Below are 20,146 nucleotides of genomic sequence, written 5' to 3' on the forward strand. Positions count from 1 at the left end.
CCTCCTCAGTAGGATGGAAGCTCTTAATTAAAACATTTATTTCTTTGGCCTTGGCAAGGAAAAGCCTCAAGGGAATGTGTGAAATAATAACAAGGTTGAGTTAGCACAAAATGTTACAGGTATTGTCCTCTACTGAGTTTCACCTAGTCTTCCTATTGTAGCTCTTCTTTTAAGACAAACATATATTTGGGCAAGTTTTTACAATTTCCACATACTAATATTGCTGAGGTGCAGTATCCTAAAAGACCAACTGTCCAGTCTTTCAACCATGTTTAACATTCATGTGCAGCCTAGCCAATGAAGGTTAGTGGACTATTTACTGTCAAAGATATCAATTTAAGCTCATTCTTGCCATTGTCCAAGTGTATGTGAAATATTCTTGAACCTTGCTTTCCCCATTTCTGGCTCAGGGTTGTTAACAACTCCCAAAGACTGCATGATCTGATACGCAAAATTTGGAGGTGCTGGTGTTGGAAGGGGTGGACAAAGTTAAAAATCACACCATACCAGGTTATAGTCCAACAGGTTTATTTGGAAGCACTAGTTTTCAGAGCGCCACTCCTTCGTCAGGTGGTGAAAGAGCAGCGCTCCGAAAGCTAGTGCTTCCAAATAAACCCGTTGGACTATAACCTGGTGTTGTGTGATTTTTAACTTTGATCTGATACTAGCCAATTCAGCAAAAATAACTGCAGTACTATAACTAGTGGTACCTTTAACTCCCAAAACCAGTCAATTAATTCAATGTTGAGAGAGATTTGAGACATAAAACAGTTTTTTCTGCAATTTGTATCATGTCTATTTGAGTTGAATAGCCTTTCCACAGAATTGAAGTTTACCAATTTAACAGATTGGTAACAATCAAGACAGATCCAATCATGTAGAATTACTTTATACTTTACAGATGGAACTCAGATCAGGTATTCTTACCTCATTTATAAAATAGTTTTCCTAAAATGTAAAACAAAAACCATATAATTTATTTCTCCTTACAAACACAATAGAAAGTCAACGATAGAAACTGCAAAGTGTTGATATTTTATCATGTAAATTTTGCCGGTCCAAGAAAAGCTGAATACAAGAAATAGTATCTTTGCAAAATGCATTTGTGAAAATTAATGGTTTTGACTTATTTTTCTGCATTTATAACAATATGTTAACCATAGCTGTGTTAACATATTAGATAGTTGTGTCTGGTAATATAGTAGAAGGTCATGAGGGCAGACATATCAAATTAGTCAATAATCACTTAGGGCAAACTTGTCACTCAATTTGTGTTTTGTGTCCAACTTTCATATAACATTTCAGTGAAGAAAGAAGACACAGTGACAAAGCCAATACAAAGCTTTTATTCTCAACAAAAAATACACAATGTTTAATGCAAGTAAAGCAATGTCTAGACATATAAGTCAGGTACACATTTTCATCTCTGTTGATAGTGAAAAAGTTTCCCCAATTACATATTTGGGACTTTAAAGGTATTGAAAAATGAAAGAAATTATAATTTGAGCAGTTAAATTTGGTGCATGATATTTTAGCCTGAAATATGCAAAAAATGAATTATTCAGAACATTTGAACTTTATTTAAAGGGCAAGTATTAAATTTCAAAACATAAACTGAAAACTCTTTAAATTGACTTGTGATGCTGTAAGACATGATGTTATTAAACCAGTAATACTTCCATTCACAAATTCAAATATTTATGTTTGAAAAGTCAGATGGAGAATCTTCAATTAAGATGTTCCACATGATGATCTTTATGACAGAGGTACACATTTACCTCTGCTACCAAACAGTACCCCAAACTCTCCTGAGGAAAGTCTTCAGCTGACTGATGGTTTTCCAATGGAGTGATGAGTGGGTTTTGTACATTACAATAATGCGTACAGCACATCAAGCAGGAAGAAACAATAACCAGGATAATGCAAACAATAACCAGTTCCCAGGATAATGCAAAATGGTTTGTTTTCTATTTGTTTCCCTTTGGTTCTGATTGAACCAACTTGCATCATGTTCTCAATTATAACTTTAAAGTATGTCTAAAGCATGAGGAATATTCCTTTTGCACCTCAGGGTGTGATAGAAGGGATTAAAGGACACAAATAAATGGTTGTGTTTGCATCAGAAAGGACATCCTTCCTGATAGAGTGGTCGTTCACAGCCTACACATTCGCTGCATCTTTATAACTATGCCCCCTCTGTTGTACCACACTCTTCATACTGGGTAGATGATCTTGTCAGCAGACCAAAAGATTGCTGTTGAAACATAAGGATGAGTTTGTTAAAATCAAATTAGGCTCTACATAAATTGAAGAACAATATCATAATAAGATTACAAAGAAACTGATCATCAAAGATAAAGATGTTCATTTTTTCGGCAAGGATGTAATAAGGGGTGAAAATATATCTTGTGCCTATGGTAGAAACTAACCCAGAAAGATAAAAAGTAGAAAATGAGGCATTGGCATCAAAACATTAACACTTTCTTTCCACAAATGCTGCCAGACCTGCTGAGCTTCTGTTTCTATTTTTACGAAGCCAAGACAGATATTTGAAAACACACTCTCTCTGCTCAAGTTAGTCACTGTTCCTAAGAATCCCACTCAGCAAAGGCAATGATATTACTCACATAGGAATTGAAAAAACTGGCCCATTATAAATGGCATATTAAAAAGAAGCAATAAAATAAGGCATAAAATTCTCCTAAGAGATTAACTATGAGCAAAGAGTGTATGAAATTTAATGCATCTAGCCATTCCAAACCTGACACTGTGGTGCTTAGTAGAGAAGCTGAATGAATTTATAAAATGGAAAAATGATCTGTTTTCGCGAGCTGCCACCCTTATGCCAATGCTCATTAAATTCAGCAAAACCAACATTTGACTTTACATAAAAACGTCTGCTTATGGGCAAGATAAATTTAAATATCTTACTCAGAGCCCTTGTATGTAAATTATAATAATGCACATTTTATGCAATATTGAATGATAATAACTACAATTTTAGCATGTATCTTGACAGAATAATGTTACACTCACCAAGATCTGTGGTCAGAAAGGAGCTGTTGTTCCACATGGTGAATCATTTGGACTATCTTCATTTCCCAAAACTGAATTAGTTCACATTGACGAGTTTGAAGTACCACATTCCAACCTTGTTTAAGCTTCTGTTTTTGCCTGACGATACACTGTGAGCCATTGACATGCTTTCAACAATCCTTAAGTGGCCTTTTTCGGTAATGTTCTACCCTTTCTATAGCTCTCCATAGTTGTCTTATAGCACCTAAAAATAAGCTTTGGAATTCTGTAAATTAATTCACAAAGCTAATTTACCTCAGAACCCCATGTTTCCTGCATCTCACTGTCTGCGTAAAGTAGGGAAAATTCAAAGTATTTATGCAATGTTTAATGATAATAACTACAATTTTAGCATATATCTTGATAGAATAGTGCTACACTCATCCATGGTCATAAATTTGTTGAAAAATTAAGCAGATCTGGCTCTTCATCAGAAGACTTCAAAAGAAGGGTTTCTGGACCCAAGACGTTAACTCTGATTTCTCTCCACAGATGCTGACAGACCTGCTGAGTTTTTCAGGAATTTCTGTTTTAGTTTTTGATTTCTAACATCTGCAGTTTGTTTTTTTTTCCACTTTATTTCCTTTTAGTTTATTTCCAATAGTGAGCATAGTTGTAATTGATGAAAACAACTGCCACAAGAATATGAGAGAATAGGAGATCTCATCTAATGTCGTTCCAACACAGCATGTTGAATTTTATCATAGAATCCTTACAGTGCAGAATGAGGCTATTTAGCCCATCAAATCTGCACTGACCCAGACCCACCACCTGCACCCTTCCCCTGTGTCCACACATGAACCTAACCCATCTTTTCAACAACCCTATACACTATGGGGCAACATTTTTTAAGCATGGCCAATCCACTAACCTGTACACCTTTGGACTGTGGGAGGAAACCGGAGCACCTGGAGGAAATCCATGCAGGGAGAATCCATACAGACAGTCACCCAAGCTGGGATTGGCACTGAGAGGCAGCTGTGCTAACCACTGGGCCACCATGCCACCCATTTTCTACCAATCTACCTGGCAATTTATTCCAAGAATTTCTAACACTGGGTTTACGTTTATTAAATTAAATTCCAGAAAATAGCCTGGACCAGCTATATATAAATAATGTGGTTATGTAAACATTTAGCGGCCAGTAACTCACTTCCTGACTTCCCAGTACCATTCACATCGCTAAGGCACAAATCAGGAGTGTCATGGAATACATCCTACTTGCCTGGATGAGCGCAGCTCCAACAACACTTCAGAAGCTCAGCAATATCCACTTGACTGGCACCAGATCTACCACCTTCAGATTTCACTCCCTCCACCACCCACTCACAGAGACAACAACATAGGGCATCTACAACAACACCATTCTGGGCTGGGAAGCCCAGGTTACTGGAACTCATTCAAGCTTTTCAACTGATGCCCCACCCAGAGTTAGGCCACACTGGACCACAGAATCACAGAATTCTAGACAAGCCACCATTTAACCTTGGACTTTTAGGCTGAGGTGGACAACACTATATACTGCACAATGAAACAGAGAGATGCGGTATCATAGATCCATTGCATTCTTTACTGAAGATCCCAAGAAGGCCAATGGCCTTATTGAACCTAATGAATGTCTGCCTGCTCCCCTATCAAAACACTCATCGTAATAGAATCCCTACATGGCAGAAAGAGGCCATTCAATCCATTGAGTTTGCATTGATGCTCTGAAAAGCATCCCATCCAGACCTAGCCCCCGACCCTATCCCTGTAACACCACATTTCCCATGGCTAATCCACCTAGCCTGCACATCCTCTGGACACAATGGGGCAATTTAACATGGCCAATCCACTTAATCTGCACATCTTTGGACTGTGGGAGGAAATCAAAGCAAACTCATGCAGATACAGGGAGAAGATGTAAACTCCAAACTGAGGGGCTGCCATGGTTGGAATTGAGTGCAGGTCTCTGGTCCTGTGTGACAGCAGTGCTAAGCACTATGTCACTCCAGTTTCACAATTAGAGATGCCCCAGGACTCTATACTGTAGCACAAAAACATGAGAAAAACACACTCAACTGCATTGATATAAAGATGGACTCATCTAAAGATAGCACACTAAGGAGAAAAACACTATTTAACTTTTTCACACCTAACTCCCAACATTTTTCAATACTTTCTTACTGTGAAAGTCCAGGCCACAGTAAGGTGTGAACAAATTGAAAATAAAGGATTTTTCACATTTTCACTGCTTCACTGTTTTTAATTGCAATTTAATTTTGACGTAGTGGGCAAATTTGGTCATATAGGGATCTCCTTGCCTTTCGTGAAACTCTCGTTAACACAGATTTTTGGATAGATCCCCTCTGCGAATGTGCTACAGTTCTTTCTACAGTGTCTAGAGGCCCTGTTTTCTTCTCACACTTCTGTTATGCTGGCAATCCTTCAGGACTGACCTTTCGAAATTGAACATGAATCTTGGTAACATTGCTCTGAATGTCCAGGCGAAACTACATGGAGCATTAAGTAAAAAGGTTTTTTTTTCTTTATCTCAACAATTTGGTGCATTGGTTGTAAAACATATTGGAAACTGGATTTTTGATTGAGAGTCAACAATCATTCAATGGAATAGTGAAAGATATGTTTGTTGCCCAATTGCAGATGGACATGTTGGTCAATGGGAGAGGGGGGCAGCAGGTCATGTGAAGAACTCTCTGGGGATTCGTCTGAGCATGGTTGGCAACCCACTCCTTTGAGCTCTATGAGAACTTGTTTTTGGATCAACATTTTGAATCATTCTGAAAATTGTCCAAAGCTGAAAGTAATATCAAGAGGTTGATGGCCTCCATGTGTGCCTTTTTAAGAGCCATTTTAAAGTATCCTACTTTATCTCCTCTACATCGGTGAGACAAGACGCCAACTTGCGAAGTGTTTCAGGGAACACCTCTGGGACACACGCACCAAACAGCCCCATCACTCTATGGCCAACTACTTCAACTCCCCCGCCCACTCCTCTAAGTACATGCAAATCCTGGGCCTCATCCACCTCCAAATCCAAGCCACCTGACAAGTGGAGGAAGAATGTCTCATCTTCGGCCTTGGAACCCTTCAACCACATGGCATCACCACTGACTTCAATAGTTTCTAAATCTTTCTTCCCCCTACCCCATCCCAGGTCCAATCCTCCAACTCGGCACCACTCTCTTGACGTGTCCCACCTATCCATCTTCCTTTCCACCTATCCGCTCCACCCTCCCCACCAAACTATCACAACTACTCCCCATCTGCATCCACCTTCCCAGCCACCATCCCCCCAACTCAACCCCCATCCTCCCATTTATTTCTCAGCAGCACACCCCACATTCCTGATAAAGGGCTTATGCCCAAAATGTCGACTCTCCTGCTCCTCATGGGCTGCCTGACCTGCTGTGCATTTCCAGCGTACTGTAGTAATTGTCTTTTCCCAGACAATCCTCTGAAACTGAACAAAGCCACAGTGTTCAGAGATGGAACATCTGTGTTTGAAATTGTGTTAAAAACCTGAAGGATTATGAGTTTTCACTACTTCAGAAAAGGCACAAATTTGTTTGGTAGAATGCCAAAACACTCAAGCCCATATGAAAATGGGAGGATAAGGAACCATTGCCAAGAATCCCACTCAACTAACGGAAACTGACTGATGTAGAAGTTTGCACGGGATGGGGTATATTGGCCTAAGCCCTGAAGAAGGGCTTATGCCCGAAACGTCGATTCTCCTGCTCCTTGGATGCTGCCTGACCTGCTGCGCTTTTCCAGCAACACATTTTCAGCTAAGACATATATCAATTGGATACAAAACAGTCAGTATGTGACCATGACACCTCTCCAGAATTACAGTCTTTAAGCAAAAGTTGTTCAAAGCTGAAAGTAATATCAAGAGATTGATTAAACTTTGCTTACAACTGTAAGGAAGGAATAATTTTTTGAACAACAATCAATGACTCTCTGAGGCAATGTATTTTGTGTAGTATAATGAGAAAGTATATGGTGAAATGGTGATGTATATCATGATGCAGCAGTGACTTCAGCAGTCAACTGGAATCGTCTATGTACATGAGACACGTATTTACAGGGAACAGGGTTATGTACAATAGTGTAAAAGAGCTTGCAGAACCAATAGTGTCAGGTAGCAATCATTGATGAGTAAGGGGTAACCATTACAGGCCACAAACTACCAACAGAAATAGTTATGTGTGCAGAAGGGAATCCCCGAGCCCACTGCAGTGATTTTAATGAGGTCAGCCAGATGGACCTCATAAAATATGGGTTCCCTGATTGCGGCTTTTAATCTGGTCCAATCAGGTATACCTGGCTGACAGATACAAATAGAAGTGCCAGAGCTTTTTTTTCACTCTGAGAGCTGGCTCTGAGGGAGTTGAATTAGTGTCAAGTACCTTGCACGTGTAAATAAAGGGTGACTTGGTGACAGGATACCTGCCTCTGTGGAGTTATTTCACCCACAGCCTCATGACAATACAAATCATTTAGCTTGCTTCATATTTCAAGCAATCTATATTTTACTATTGGAACCAGAATAAGTAGACTAAAATGTTCAACACCACCCTAACCACAGAACAACGATTTAAGAATTTAAAAAATTACAGGAGGTAAATAGACACAATTTCGTACTTAGCCTTTGGAGCATCCTGAATAAACAGGAAAGCAGACACATAACAGAGTGTAGACAAATGCCAGAGGCATAATTAAAAAGCAATTGAATAGTTTGCATTTATACCACGCATTTAACACCCCAGTACACTTTACAGAGATTCAAAGTGAAATAGATGTGGAAGTAGAGAACTATAAGCTAGGAACAATGACAGAGAATTTAAGCAAAGACTTGGATTTTTAACAAGATTTACAGGACAAATTCAAACATTTGGAGCATGGATGGCTAAAGGCATAAATCACCAATGGATGTGCAATAAGCTGCAGTCAAGTGATTCGGAAAGTATTGTAGGGCTAGACGATGTAAGAGATAGAGAGACACTAGACCATGGAGCAATTTGAAGAAACGGAAGAGAACTTAAAATTTGTAAAAGCTGGGGACACTGCAAGATTTTTTGGGGACTCTACAGGTCAATGTGGATAGGTTGTTTCCTCATGTGGGCAAAAGTGAGGATTGCAGAGGCTGGAAACCAGAATTTAGATTAGAGTGGTGCTGGAAAAGGACAGCAGGTCAGGCAGCATCCGAGGAGCAGGAAAATTGACGTTTAGGGCAAAAGCCCTTCATCGGTCATGTGGGAGAGTCTAGGACCCAAAGCATTACCTTAGAGTAAAGGGTTGTACGTTTAAGACAGAGATGAGAAGGAATATTTTTTCTTTGGAGGGTAGTGAATTTGTGGAATTCCTTACTGCAGAGGTTTGGTGAGGTTGGGTCATTAAGTATATTTAAGGATGATATAGATAGAGTCTTAATCAGTAAGGGGATCAGGAGTTTATGGGGGAAAGGCAGGAAATTGGATTTTGAGGATTATCAGATCAGCTATGATCTCAATGAATGGTGCAACAGAATCAGTGGGCTGAATGGTGTCCATCTGTTCCTACATCTTATCAAGGTCAGAGATGATGTTTGCCAGTTGGACACGGCATGATCAGCAGAGGTTATGGGTGAACTGAATTCTATGCTGATGAGATGATAGTGCACTGTCCAAGTGTGAAAAGTAATCAAGTCTGGTGAATGCCAAAAACCAATTAAGGATTCCAGTACCAAATGTGAGGTAGGCATGGCAATAAGATTAAGGTGGAAGTAGGTGATACTTGTGACTGATGGGATAGTTGTCAGTTCACAATTAAATTGTCGGCCAATGTTTAGATTGACCTGGAAGGCAAGTAATTTTCCATAACAGTCAGACTACCTGAAATGCTGGTAAAAATGATGGCCATCCAATGCTGGAGATTGGACAAATGGGCTGATTGTACAGATTGGTCAAGAGGCAACTGTGTATCATCAACATACATGTGGAAACTGACTTAGTAGTTGCAGATGCAGTGACCAAGAGATGGCAAAGTGATGAGGAACAGTCAAATATTAAGAATGGATAATCAAGGAATTGCTGTAGCAACTGTGTGGGTGTTATTGCTGGAGATGATCTAATTGAACACAGGTCAAGTAGAAAACAAGCCATGGCTAACCCACTGAACTGAATAGCAGAGTAGGGGACTTTCGGGACGATAGCAGCGGAAAGGTTAAGGTGAATGTAGAGGGAATGCTTCATTATCACAGTTGGATTAGATGCACAATAAACCAGGTGGTTCCATAATGGATGCAGATGGGTCATACACCACTTGACCTAACTGACTGACTGGTGTAAGTGGTATGAAAGTTCAGGATTATATCTGTTGGTTAAAAAAAACACAGTAAAATAAGCATCAGAAAGTAAAAGGGCAATATTAACTTTCATTGTGGCTGATGACTGAAGAGAAAAATACACTTTCTTGTCGACTTTGATGACTGCTGTTCAGTCCTGTGGGAGGATAACAACCCTTCCTCGAAGGATTCCGAGATTGAGTTACAATTCAAGAAAGGAGGAACACAGATCACAAATAACTGAACTCTAGGCAACCTGCATGTCCTAGTCATCTAACAGTGTAATGGTTGTTTAAAAATGAAATAGCCATTTAATCTGTATGGATGATCAATTATATAGGCCAAAGTAATCCTCAACTACAGTTAATTTAGTTAAGGCCTGCTGTAGCCATTTTATGTTCAGGCCCAGCAGGTTATTCAGTAAAAGCAGGAATTCACCAAGACCCTGCGTGAATTATAGCAATTACCCTGACCCAGGAAATTCTGCTGGTGTCAGACACCTTATGTAGATTGCTCCAAGCTTCCACCCAAAAATGAAAATCTTGGTCTCTGTCATTTTGGTAGATATTCTGCTGTACTGATAAAAAAAAGTAATTCATAGCATTAATTGACTTGCTACTTACTCTACTAATGAAAATAAAACTTTTTTTTCATAATGAAGTCAGAAACTGCTGCAGAAACTCAGCTGGTCTGACAGCATTTGTGGGAAGAAAGCAGACTTAATGTTTTGAGTCCAGACCACAATCGTTAACTTTGCTTTCTTCCCACAGATGCTACCAGGCCTCCTGAGCTTTTCCAGCAATTTCTGTTTCGGTTTCAGATCTCCAGCATCTGCAGTTCTTTGGTTTATTTTATTTATTCATACTTGTTGTTAGAACACACCAACTTGCTAAATAGGCACCGAGGCTAGCAGAACATTGAAAACCAACACAGGCTTCTCTATTAATCGTGATTAAGTCACTACAGAATTATTATATTGCAAATTTGTTAATTAACATTTTGGTTTCATAACAGTCAGTTCCGTTGTCTCATGACTGAAGCAATCCAATTGGGTATCAATTGCCAGAGGTACAGATGAATCAAACAAATTCAAGTTTGATTAAAGAGATTTCTACCATGGAATTAGAGAAACTTGAAACACCACAGAACATATAAGAATTTAATGGAAGCTTAGTAAATAAGGCATTTCTTATTTGGCACAAGTAGCATTGGGCACCTGAACAAACATCTTGCAGGCCAAAGTGGATGGTGATGTTCACTCGTATATACTTGTGGCAAAATGGTAAAAGCTTAAACTTGTCTTGATATGAAATCTGGAGTAGTGCTTGATATATCTGCTGACTGTTATTTCGCAAGGCAATCATCACTCTGAGTTACACATTGATGTTATACTGCAGAAGTATCTGCTCTCAAGCACTTTGCACAATGCTTTTACTTTACTGCTGCCTTCTGTTCCCTTTTCTTCTGTCCTACCTCCCCTCTGAAAGGGCAAAAATCTGAAAAGAGTTATGTGTAAAAGATAGATTCACAAAAAAGATGTGCATTTATACAGTGCTTTTCACAACCACAGGTCATTCCCAAAGCACTTTACAATCAATGTAAGATGTTGTCGCATAGGAAACATGGCAATCAATCTACAAACAGTAAACTTGAACAAACAGCAATGCAATGAGCAGCCACTGTAATATTGACTGAGAAATAAAGATCAACGAGGACTCCGGAGATAACTTTTCTTTGAAAGAGGGAGACCACACAAGGTTCTAGTATAACATCTGATCTGAAACTTGGTACTTCAGGCAGTGCAGCACTCCCTCAGTGCCTCACTGATTTTAATGCTCAGGTCCTGGTGGAGGACTTGAACCCATAAACTCCTAACTCAAAGGTGAGGGTGCTGTCAACCTATACTGTTACATAAACTGGGATAAGAAGTGTTAGTGAACATCAAATCTATCCATTCAGAAAGATCTGAGTCCCTCATTTTAGAATTGAATGTGTCCATGAAGCTTGCCAACAAATTAGCATTGGCCATGTTAACAGGGATATTATGGTCAGTGCTTACTTACCACAGTGATGTTAAAGGCATAAAGAAGATCAAATGGCAATGCAGCAATTAGATCCACAATAAACCATGTGGTTCCATAATGAATGCAGATGGATCGTGCATCATACACCACTTGACCTGACTGACTGACGTACGTGGTACGAAAGTTCAGGATTATATCTGTGGGTTAAAAAAAACACAGAGAAATAAGCATCAGGAAGTAAAAGGGAAAAATTAACTTTCATTACGGCTGGTGATTTGATAGAACAATACACTTTATTGCTGACATTTTAAGTAGAAAATAAATATCCTGTGGAGAGAATTACTTAACGATGTTGCCTCCTGCCAGCTAGTGTTGGTACAGGCATACATGAGTGTGGTATAAACTCATACAGGTCAGAGAGAACCTGGGCAGATCCTGATCTGTCCTGAGTTTGTTAATCTGCGCTTGAGCACAATATCACTAGGTCCTGGAGTGACACTAGAAACAGGTAGATTTCCTACTACTGATTACTCTTCATTATCCTATTAAAACAACAAAACAAAAATGATATCAGCTCAAAATGTATTTGACAAAAAAAATTGACAGTTGATTTGAGCACAGTCTTCAATTTTTTTGATTCATTCACAGGGTGAGAGGACCACTGGCTTGGCCAGCATTTATTGCCCATCCCTAGTTGCCCAGAGGGCAATTAAAATAAACCATAGTGCTGTTGGTCTGAAGTTATGCATAGGCTAGACTAGCTAAGAATATCTGCTTCCTTCTCTCAAAGACATTAGTGAATCACTCGTGAATTTGAATATAGTTTTTTTCCTGTCGGCTATAGTCCTATCAATATCACAGGTTTGTTTTGTTTTAAGGATTAAACAGTAAAACTGTTTGCAAAACAATAAAGGGCATGTTTCAAATTCACAAGTGTAGCTCCAATTAAGAATGTCATCACATTAATTTGTTCAAGCAATTCTCACGAAACAGAATCAATGTTAAAGAAATTAGCTTGAGATTGGAAGATTATTGAGTAAAAGTGTGTTTCAGTTTCCTGATGAAGGTGATATGTAACTGGAGGCATACAGACTAAAGGTTCAACTGTCAGCCTAAACCAAGTTCATTGCTCAGAGGCATAGTGCTGATATTTTCTAAATATCCTGTTCAGACATGCTATGTTTCACATCTGGAGCAGGTAGGACTTGAACCCAGGCCTTCTGGCTCAGAGATAGGGGCACTACCACTACACCAAAAAAGCCCAGAGGTACGGTTACCAGGTTGGCATAGTGACTCAGTGGTTAGCACTGCTGCCTCACAGCACCAGGACCAGGGTTTGACTCCAACCTTAGACGACTGTCTGTGTAGAGTTTGCATGTTTTCCCCGTGTCTGTGTGGGTTTCCTCTGGGTGCTCTGGTTACCTCCCACAATCCAAAGATGTGCAGGTTAGGTGAATTGGGCATGCTAAACTGCCCATTGTGTTCAGGGATGTGTAGGTTAGATGCATTAGTCACTGGTAAATATAGGATAACAGGGTAGGGGAATGGGTCTGAGTGGGTTATGCTTTGGAGGGTCAGCATAAACGTGTTGGCCAAAGGGGCTGTTTCCACAATGTGGGGATTCAATGATTCTATGAAAGTCCATTTATAATAAGCAGCCATGTTTGATTGCATAGGATAAGAACATCTGCATTAATATCAGTTACAAGTCAGAGCCTTGAAATGGTGGTGAGGGACAATCAGGAACTGGAGAAAGAATGATGTTTGAAAATTCTATGATAAAGACAGAGTGTAATTTTCCAGTGGCTTGTTAACGCTCCATGAAGTATTCATTGAATATTGTAAAAAAGATAAGAGTGCATACAGCGATCATACAGTGTGCTGAAGCCATTGGCAATTCTTCAATTAACTTTTAATTACAAATTTTACTACTGTCTCAATTAAATCCAGTAATTCAGCTAAAAAGTTGGGGCAACAATTATTAGGAAAAGTATGCAATGAACCAGGCCCAACAAATAGATGCTATGCAGGAATATGCAAATTACAAGTAGGGTTAAAAGATTCGGCTTCTCAATCCTGTTCTGTCATTCAATAAAATTGCAGTTGATCTGATTGTGGCCTCGACTCTACATTGCTGCTCTCTCCTGATACCCTTTGCCTCCCTTGTTTATCAAAAACTATTCTGCCTCTGCCTTCAAAACATTCAATAACTCAGTCTCCACTGCTCCCTGGGAAAGTTCCACAAACTCACACGCCCCTGAGAGAAATAAGTTTCTCCTTCTCTCCAATTTAATTGGGAAGCTCATTAACTTCAAACTTTGTTCCCTAATTCCAATCTCCCTCACAAGGCAAAATATCCTTTTAGCTCACATAGTCTGATATGACAGTTGGAAAGAAAGGTGAGTATTAGAAACAGAAATGAAAGGAGTTAGAAAATAGAAATGGTGAGCGATTAGTTCAATGAAGATTAAATGTTAGGATCCATTCAGTAAAATCTTGAGTAAACGGAATTCCATGCTAAATGCTGGTGTTCCAATGATGAGCACATGGAGTTTACTGTCAATTTGAAGTGATGTTTTCAGAGGGGATGTTCCACTTGAAGGTGTCATGGGTTGCACAGATAATGCACAAACATTTAGAGTGGAATTGAGTGCCCTCCACAAGGTAAGTTGAGAGAGTGGCCAGGGGGTATTTAATCAAATGGGATGGTCATGGGTGAGGACCTTGTTGCCTTCTGCCTTTGCTCTGTTGAAGTCTGGGGCAGGAACACCCACGGGTCAATTTTCTTGCCCCAACATCAATTGAGGCCCATAAATGGGCAATCATTGCTCATATAAAGGCTACATTGGGCTTTTGCTGGTAGTCAGCAATACCAACGCAGGGGGTATTCACATGGGAACACCAAGACATAAACAAGACATGTTTCTGGAGAGGAAGGGTTTTCCTTGTCAATCTGCCTCATTGACAGATCCAGCCTCACAAAGGCAATTGAAGTGGTCCACTGAGAGACATCACCCGTCCTTTCTTTCCACCACTGCTACTCCCTTCCACTAGCCAGCGTCAGCCCTCACCCTCACCAGTGACTGGGACCTTTGTTGATCCTGGGCTCTGGGTGGGTCCATGCCCAAGAGCTGCCAATGCTGCCCCGAGTGGTGATGAGAATCAGCTTCCCTCTGATTGACCGAGCGCCCTCAGGAGAAAGTGAGGACTGCAGATGCTGGAGATCAGAGCAGAGAGTGTAGGGCTGGAAAAGCTCTGCAGGTCAGCCAGGATCCGAGGAGTGGGAAAATCTACATTTCAGGCATAAGCCCTTTTCAGGAATCTGATGAAGGGGCTATGCCTGAAACGTTGATTCTCCTGCTCCTCGGATGCTGCCTGACTTGCTGTGCTTTTCCAGCTCCACACTCTCGACCAAGAGCTCTCAGGGTCCTTGATCCCAGGGAAGGCCCAGTACTGGCCAAGTGCTATCTCTACAGGAGGCAACATGGGGCTCTCACTGCTCGCTAGCTCTCCAGTGGGCGAGTTAATCATTCCCTGGCTTAAATAACATCATGGGGCCCCTAGAATGGAGCAATGGCACAGAGACAATTCCATCATGTAACAATGCAATTACACCATAAGTTACACTCCAAGCAAGTACCAAATGTTTTTGGCTTGACAGCAATCCTTAACAATGGTGCCAAACCAGCTGGCAAGGCCTGAACTACCCTAAAGCACAATTTACTGTCCAATGAAGCATCATCCAGGAACCTGACTGGCTTGATTCAAGCTGCAATTACACAAAAATTGGCATAAATTCAAACCGCTTCACCTGAAGCCACATACAGTTAAAGTCTGAATCGTCGTCTAAAAGATTTTTGTGCAGCTACTTCACCCCATTGCCCTGTTTCATTGGTACATTGAAGCTTTCATTTCTAACCATCCCTCTACCTGAAATAAAACCAGAAAGTGCTGGAGAAACTCAGCAGCTCTGCAGTGTCTGTATTAGACAGAAACAGAGTTAACATTTCGAGTCCAGTTCAACTCTTCTTCAGAACTGAAAAGAGTTGGAAAATCATGGTTTTTATATGAGTGACAGAGGGGGAGGAGAAGCAAGTGGAACAGATGGTAAGTGTGCCCAGAGCAAAAGACAAAAACAGTGATAATGCTGGTAAAGCTATGATAGAAATGTAAAATAGATGTAATTGTTAGCTTTGAAACAGAGAAAATAGGTCTGCTGTGCAGAGAGCAAAGCCAAGAAGACACAAACAAGACACTGCCAGAGGAGAGCGGGGAATATAAGAAAAATGGAGTGCAGAGGTCCTACTGTGAAAATGTGGAACTCAATATTGACCTGAGAGGCTGTAAAGTGCCTTCATGTAAAACAAAGTACTATTCCTGGCACTTTGGTGGAACATGTAGCAGGCCAAGAATGGAATTGTTAAGGTAGGAGCAAAGGGGTTCATTGAAATAACAAACAATGGACTTTAGTAAAGCCTTGGACAAGCTTCTGCCATGATAGACTAATTAGTAAAATTAGATCACATGGGATTCAGGGTGAGCTTGCCAATTGGATACAACATTGATTTGATGGTAGAAGACAGAGGGTAGTGATGGAGGCTTGTTTTTCAGACAGGAGACCTGTGACTAAGGGGGCTCCAAAGGTGTCGGTACTGGCCCTACCTTGTTTGTCATTTATATAAACTATTTGGAAGAGAATATAGGAGATATGGCTAGTAGGCTTGCAGATGAAACCAAAATTGGTGGTAGAGTGGAGAAGGTTATCTAAGCTTACAAAGAGATCTTGATCAATTAGGTCAATGGGATGAGGAATGGCAGATAGAGTTTAATTTGGATAAATGCGAGGTATTGCATTTTGTTAAAACAGTCAAGGGTAGGACCTATACAGTTAATGGTAGGTCCCTGGATAGTGCTGTACATTGGAGAGACTTAGGGGTTCAGGTACATAATTCTTTGAAATTTGCACCACAGGTAGACAGGATGGTTAAGAAGGTGTTTAACATTCTTGCCTTTGTTGCTCAGACCTTTGAGTATAGGAGCTGAGACGTCATGTTGTGGTTGTGCGGGATGTTGGTGAGGTCTCGTCTGGAGTACTGTATGCAGTTCTGGTCACCCTGCTATAGGAAGGATATTATTTAATTAGAAAGGGATCAGAAAAGATTTACCAGGATGTTGCCAGGAATGGAGGGTTTGAGTTATAAAAATAGGCTGGACAGGCTTGGGCTTTTTTTTCCTGGATCATGGGAGGTTGAGAGTGACCTTACAGCGATTTATAAAATCGTGCGGGGCATAGGTAAGGTGAATAGCAGGGGTTTTTTTCTCTAGGGTGGGCAAGTTCAAAAGTAGGGGGCATAATTTTAAGGTGAGAGAAGAAAGTTTTAAGACATGGGAGCAACGTTTTTACACAATGAGCATTTCATAAGTGGAATGAACTTCCAAGGCAATGGTGGATGCAAGTAGAGTTATAACATTTAAAAGATGTTTGGATAAGTACATGAATAGGAAAGGTTTGGAGGGAAATGGGCCTAACGCAGACAAGTGGGACTAGTTTAGGAAACATGGTGGACTAGTTGGACCAAAGGGATGGTTTCCATGCTGTATGACCCTATGATTCCATAACTGGATGGTCAGGGTCATTCCAATGGATAACACAGAAGTGTCTCACAAAGGGGTTACTCAGGGCATGTCTACCTGCCCCAGTATAGCCTGAGGTACAGAGCACAGAAACAGGCCATTTGCCCCAAGTTGTCTGTTTATGCTCCACTTAGATTAAAATGAGGCAAGACATAAGTAAATTCATCAGTGAAACTTAATTACCTCCACCCTAATACGCTTGACTAGCCTGTCCCAAAATGGATCTATACCATTCACTTCAACCACTCTCAGTAGTGGTAGTGAGTGCCACGTTCTTGTCACTCCTCAGTATTCCCTATTGGATTGTGATGGTGTTGGTGGGGGAGGGGGGGGGGGGGGGAGGTCAAGCATTTCCTGGAGAACCCCTGCCCAGTTGTATTCTGTGCTGCAGCATGTGATAAGATTGAAATCGTGGCTTACCGAAAATGAAAAGCATTTCCACAGCGATGTCACTGACGGTGGTGCTGCGTGAAGCAGTGGAGCTGTCATCACTTTCCGTGAAACAAACGTTGTATGGGACAGTCACAGCAACATAAAACGTAGCCAGTAAGATGAGCCAGTCCCACCCAGCTTTGAACATGCTGTAGTGCATGAGGATGAAGCGGGATTTCTGGATGGACGCCACTTTATATTCCGGGAGAGAGGACTTATTCTCAAACATGTTCTGGCAGAGGAGAAAATTACAAACTGTTACAAACATGACAGCCGACTGGCAACCTGTTGCTTTAGAAACATGAGCTTTGGGATACTTTTAGTGTCCTTTTTGTTTCAGTTACTGGCAGTACTCTCATACCATCATCCTCCTGCTCCATTTACTGGGGAGCAGTATGAGCTATCCACAGCATTTGAGTCTGTGAATGATAGACTGTGGGGGAGATGGTGGGGTTGTGGAACACTTGCACATAAATATCTCAGTCAACATGTTAAGAAAATATTTTCAGTTAAAACTTTGGAAACTGAGAAAGTACTTGGGAGGACAGGTAAGCTATGATATAGATAATACAGTAAGGTTCTCAGAACTGCTTCAGGGAAAAAAGGCCTGTTGCTGATTCCTCGTGTATATATCATCAAGAAAGACTGCTTCCAGAAATCTGGCTTGATGATGGATGAAGAAACCAGGAGCTCATCTTAAATCAGAACTGGTACCTTGGCATGTTGAATAGATTATTGAAGGGATTCAATCATTGAGATCCAGGCAAGATGGCAATCAGGGTGGTGCTGTACGACTGATGTGTAAAATCTATGCATGTTTTCTGAAAATAGTCAACAACAGCAGACACAACAGATGAGCTAATGGATCAGGTGTTTGAACAAAGGTCCACACCTACAATGCTGCCTGATCTGTTCTGCCCACAGATGCTGACTCATTTGCCGAGCTCTTCCTTTTCCGGTATTTCATTGCTTGTTTTGTTTTAGATTTCTGGCATCTGCAATTATTCTGGTTTCTGCATTTTCCAGACAGAAATTCGACCTCAAGAGCTTTGCTGTTCAAATAAATGTGTTTTTCAGAGAAAATACGGGTACACATAAATATTGCAGTGATGGAACCAGTGAAAGGGATGAAAGATTTTTATTTTTCAGACATTTCTAAAACGTGAATCGCCCTTGAGAGAGAACTTTCCCAGAAACATCAATCAGTTTGAGTGTCAGTTGATTGGAACATTCAGAAAGTACTTATTATTTGGCATTGTTTGATGGATTTGGCACTGACACACTGCACTGAAGTATGTACAACCCCTCAAATCATATCTATTCTGAATTAAATGCTTTTAAATCACAGCCTCAAAACCAGACTAGTAAAAAAGAGTTCACCACCTTTTTAATAAATACTTCTCCTATCCATTTCTCATCAAACTTTCTCCAGCCTTAATTATGCAGATTCACACTGAGATGTGTTTCCATGCACCCTAGGAGCCCTCCAGTACTTTGCCTGAGTGGCCATTATTCATGTGCCATCACAGCTAAAGACTATTTAACTGCAGAGGGCATCACAATTCAATTCAATATTGTTCAGGATTCCAGATTATTTGTCCCCTTTCACATGATTTTTCAAGCCAATGGTAGTTCTTTGCCTGATGCTCTTCTTGACTTCAGCTTATTGAACACAGAATGTTGATAAATCTGAGAATTTACATTACACTTTTAGGCCTCAATTGAGGTTAAACTGGAGGTGTGCAGATAGTAAAAAAACACCATTGCTGATGTGTGGGTTCCCTAATTCTATTCCATCTCTATGCCGTTATTCCATTGGCTGAATTGACAAGGTTACCTTGCAATGGTGGTAGCTAGCCAACTGACCATGTGAAAGGGCCTGTATTAGAGCTTGACGACAATTTTCCAGTCGGTGACAGAGCAGCTGCCTGGAAATGGCCTACTGGCAATAGATTGTAGGAATGACCAGCACTATACAATCTTACAGGCCCTCCCTTTCTGCCTGGAAACAGCCTCTGCTTGCCCTCTGTAGGGACTCCTCCTCCTCCTCAATCATGCCCCTACCCCAACCCTTCATAATTTTATACACTTTATTTGAGTCATCCCTCATTCTCCTTTCACCAAAGAAACATAGAAAATAGGAGCAGGAGTAGACTATTCAATCCTTCGAGCCCCAGCTCCACCATTCAATAAGATCATGGCTGGTCATCCAACACCCTGCTCCCACTTTCTCTCCACACTCTTCAGCGATAACAATTATATCTAACTCCTTCTTGAAAATATTCAAAGATTCAGAGTCAACCATTCTCTGTGGCAGAGAATTCCATAGGCTCACCACTCTCTGGGTGAAGAAATGTCTCCTCATCTCAAGCCTAAATGGCCTACCACATATCCTTGGACTATGATCCCTGGTCATCAGAAACATCCTTTCTGTGTTGACTTTGTCCAGTTAGAATCGTATGGATTTCTAGAGAGACCACAAAGATAAAGCCTGCCCAACCATCTTCCCTCACAGCTAAAATTCTGCAGTCCTGGGAGCAATCTTGTAGATGATTTCTGCACTTCCTCTCATACAATCACATACTGCCTCTCATGCATTGAACAGAACAGTGTGTAATACTCATTATTCTTAAATCTTGGTAAAGAAAAG

General features: G+C 40.6%; 1 protein-coding gene across 5 annotated transcripts in view; it reads right to left on the reverse strand.

Annotated features, from left to right (window-relative positions):
- kcnh4b (potassium voltage-gated channel, subfamily H (eag-related), member 4b) overlaps positions 1-20,146 on the reverse strand; it is a 169,610-nt gene that overhangs the window by 68,968 nt on the left and 80,496 nt on the right. For all 5 annotated transcript variants that reach the window (XM_087977817.1, XM_043674963.2, XM_087977818.1 and 2 more), the window contains exons 5-6: positions 17,485-17,728; positions 11,470-11,627 (exon numbers count right to left, since the gene is read on the reverse strand). In XM_087977817.1, coding sequence (XP_087833943.1) covers positions 11,470-11,627; positions 17,485-17,728 — 402 coding nt within the window. The remainder of the gene's footprint in view (positions 1-11,469; positions 11,628-17,484; positions 17,729-20,146) is intronic.

Source organism: Chiloscyllium plagiosum, unplaced genomic scaffold (genome assembly GCF_037043375.1).
Source record: "Chiloscyllium plagiosum isolate Xiang-an unplaced genomic scaffold, Cpla_swu_hap1 HiC_scaffold_32, whole genome shotgun sequence".
NCBI classification, from domain to species: Eukaryota; Metazoa; Chordata; class Chondrichthyes; order Orectolobiformes; family Hemiscylliidae; genus Chiloscyllium; species Chiloscyllium plagiosum.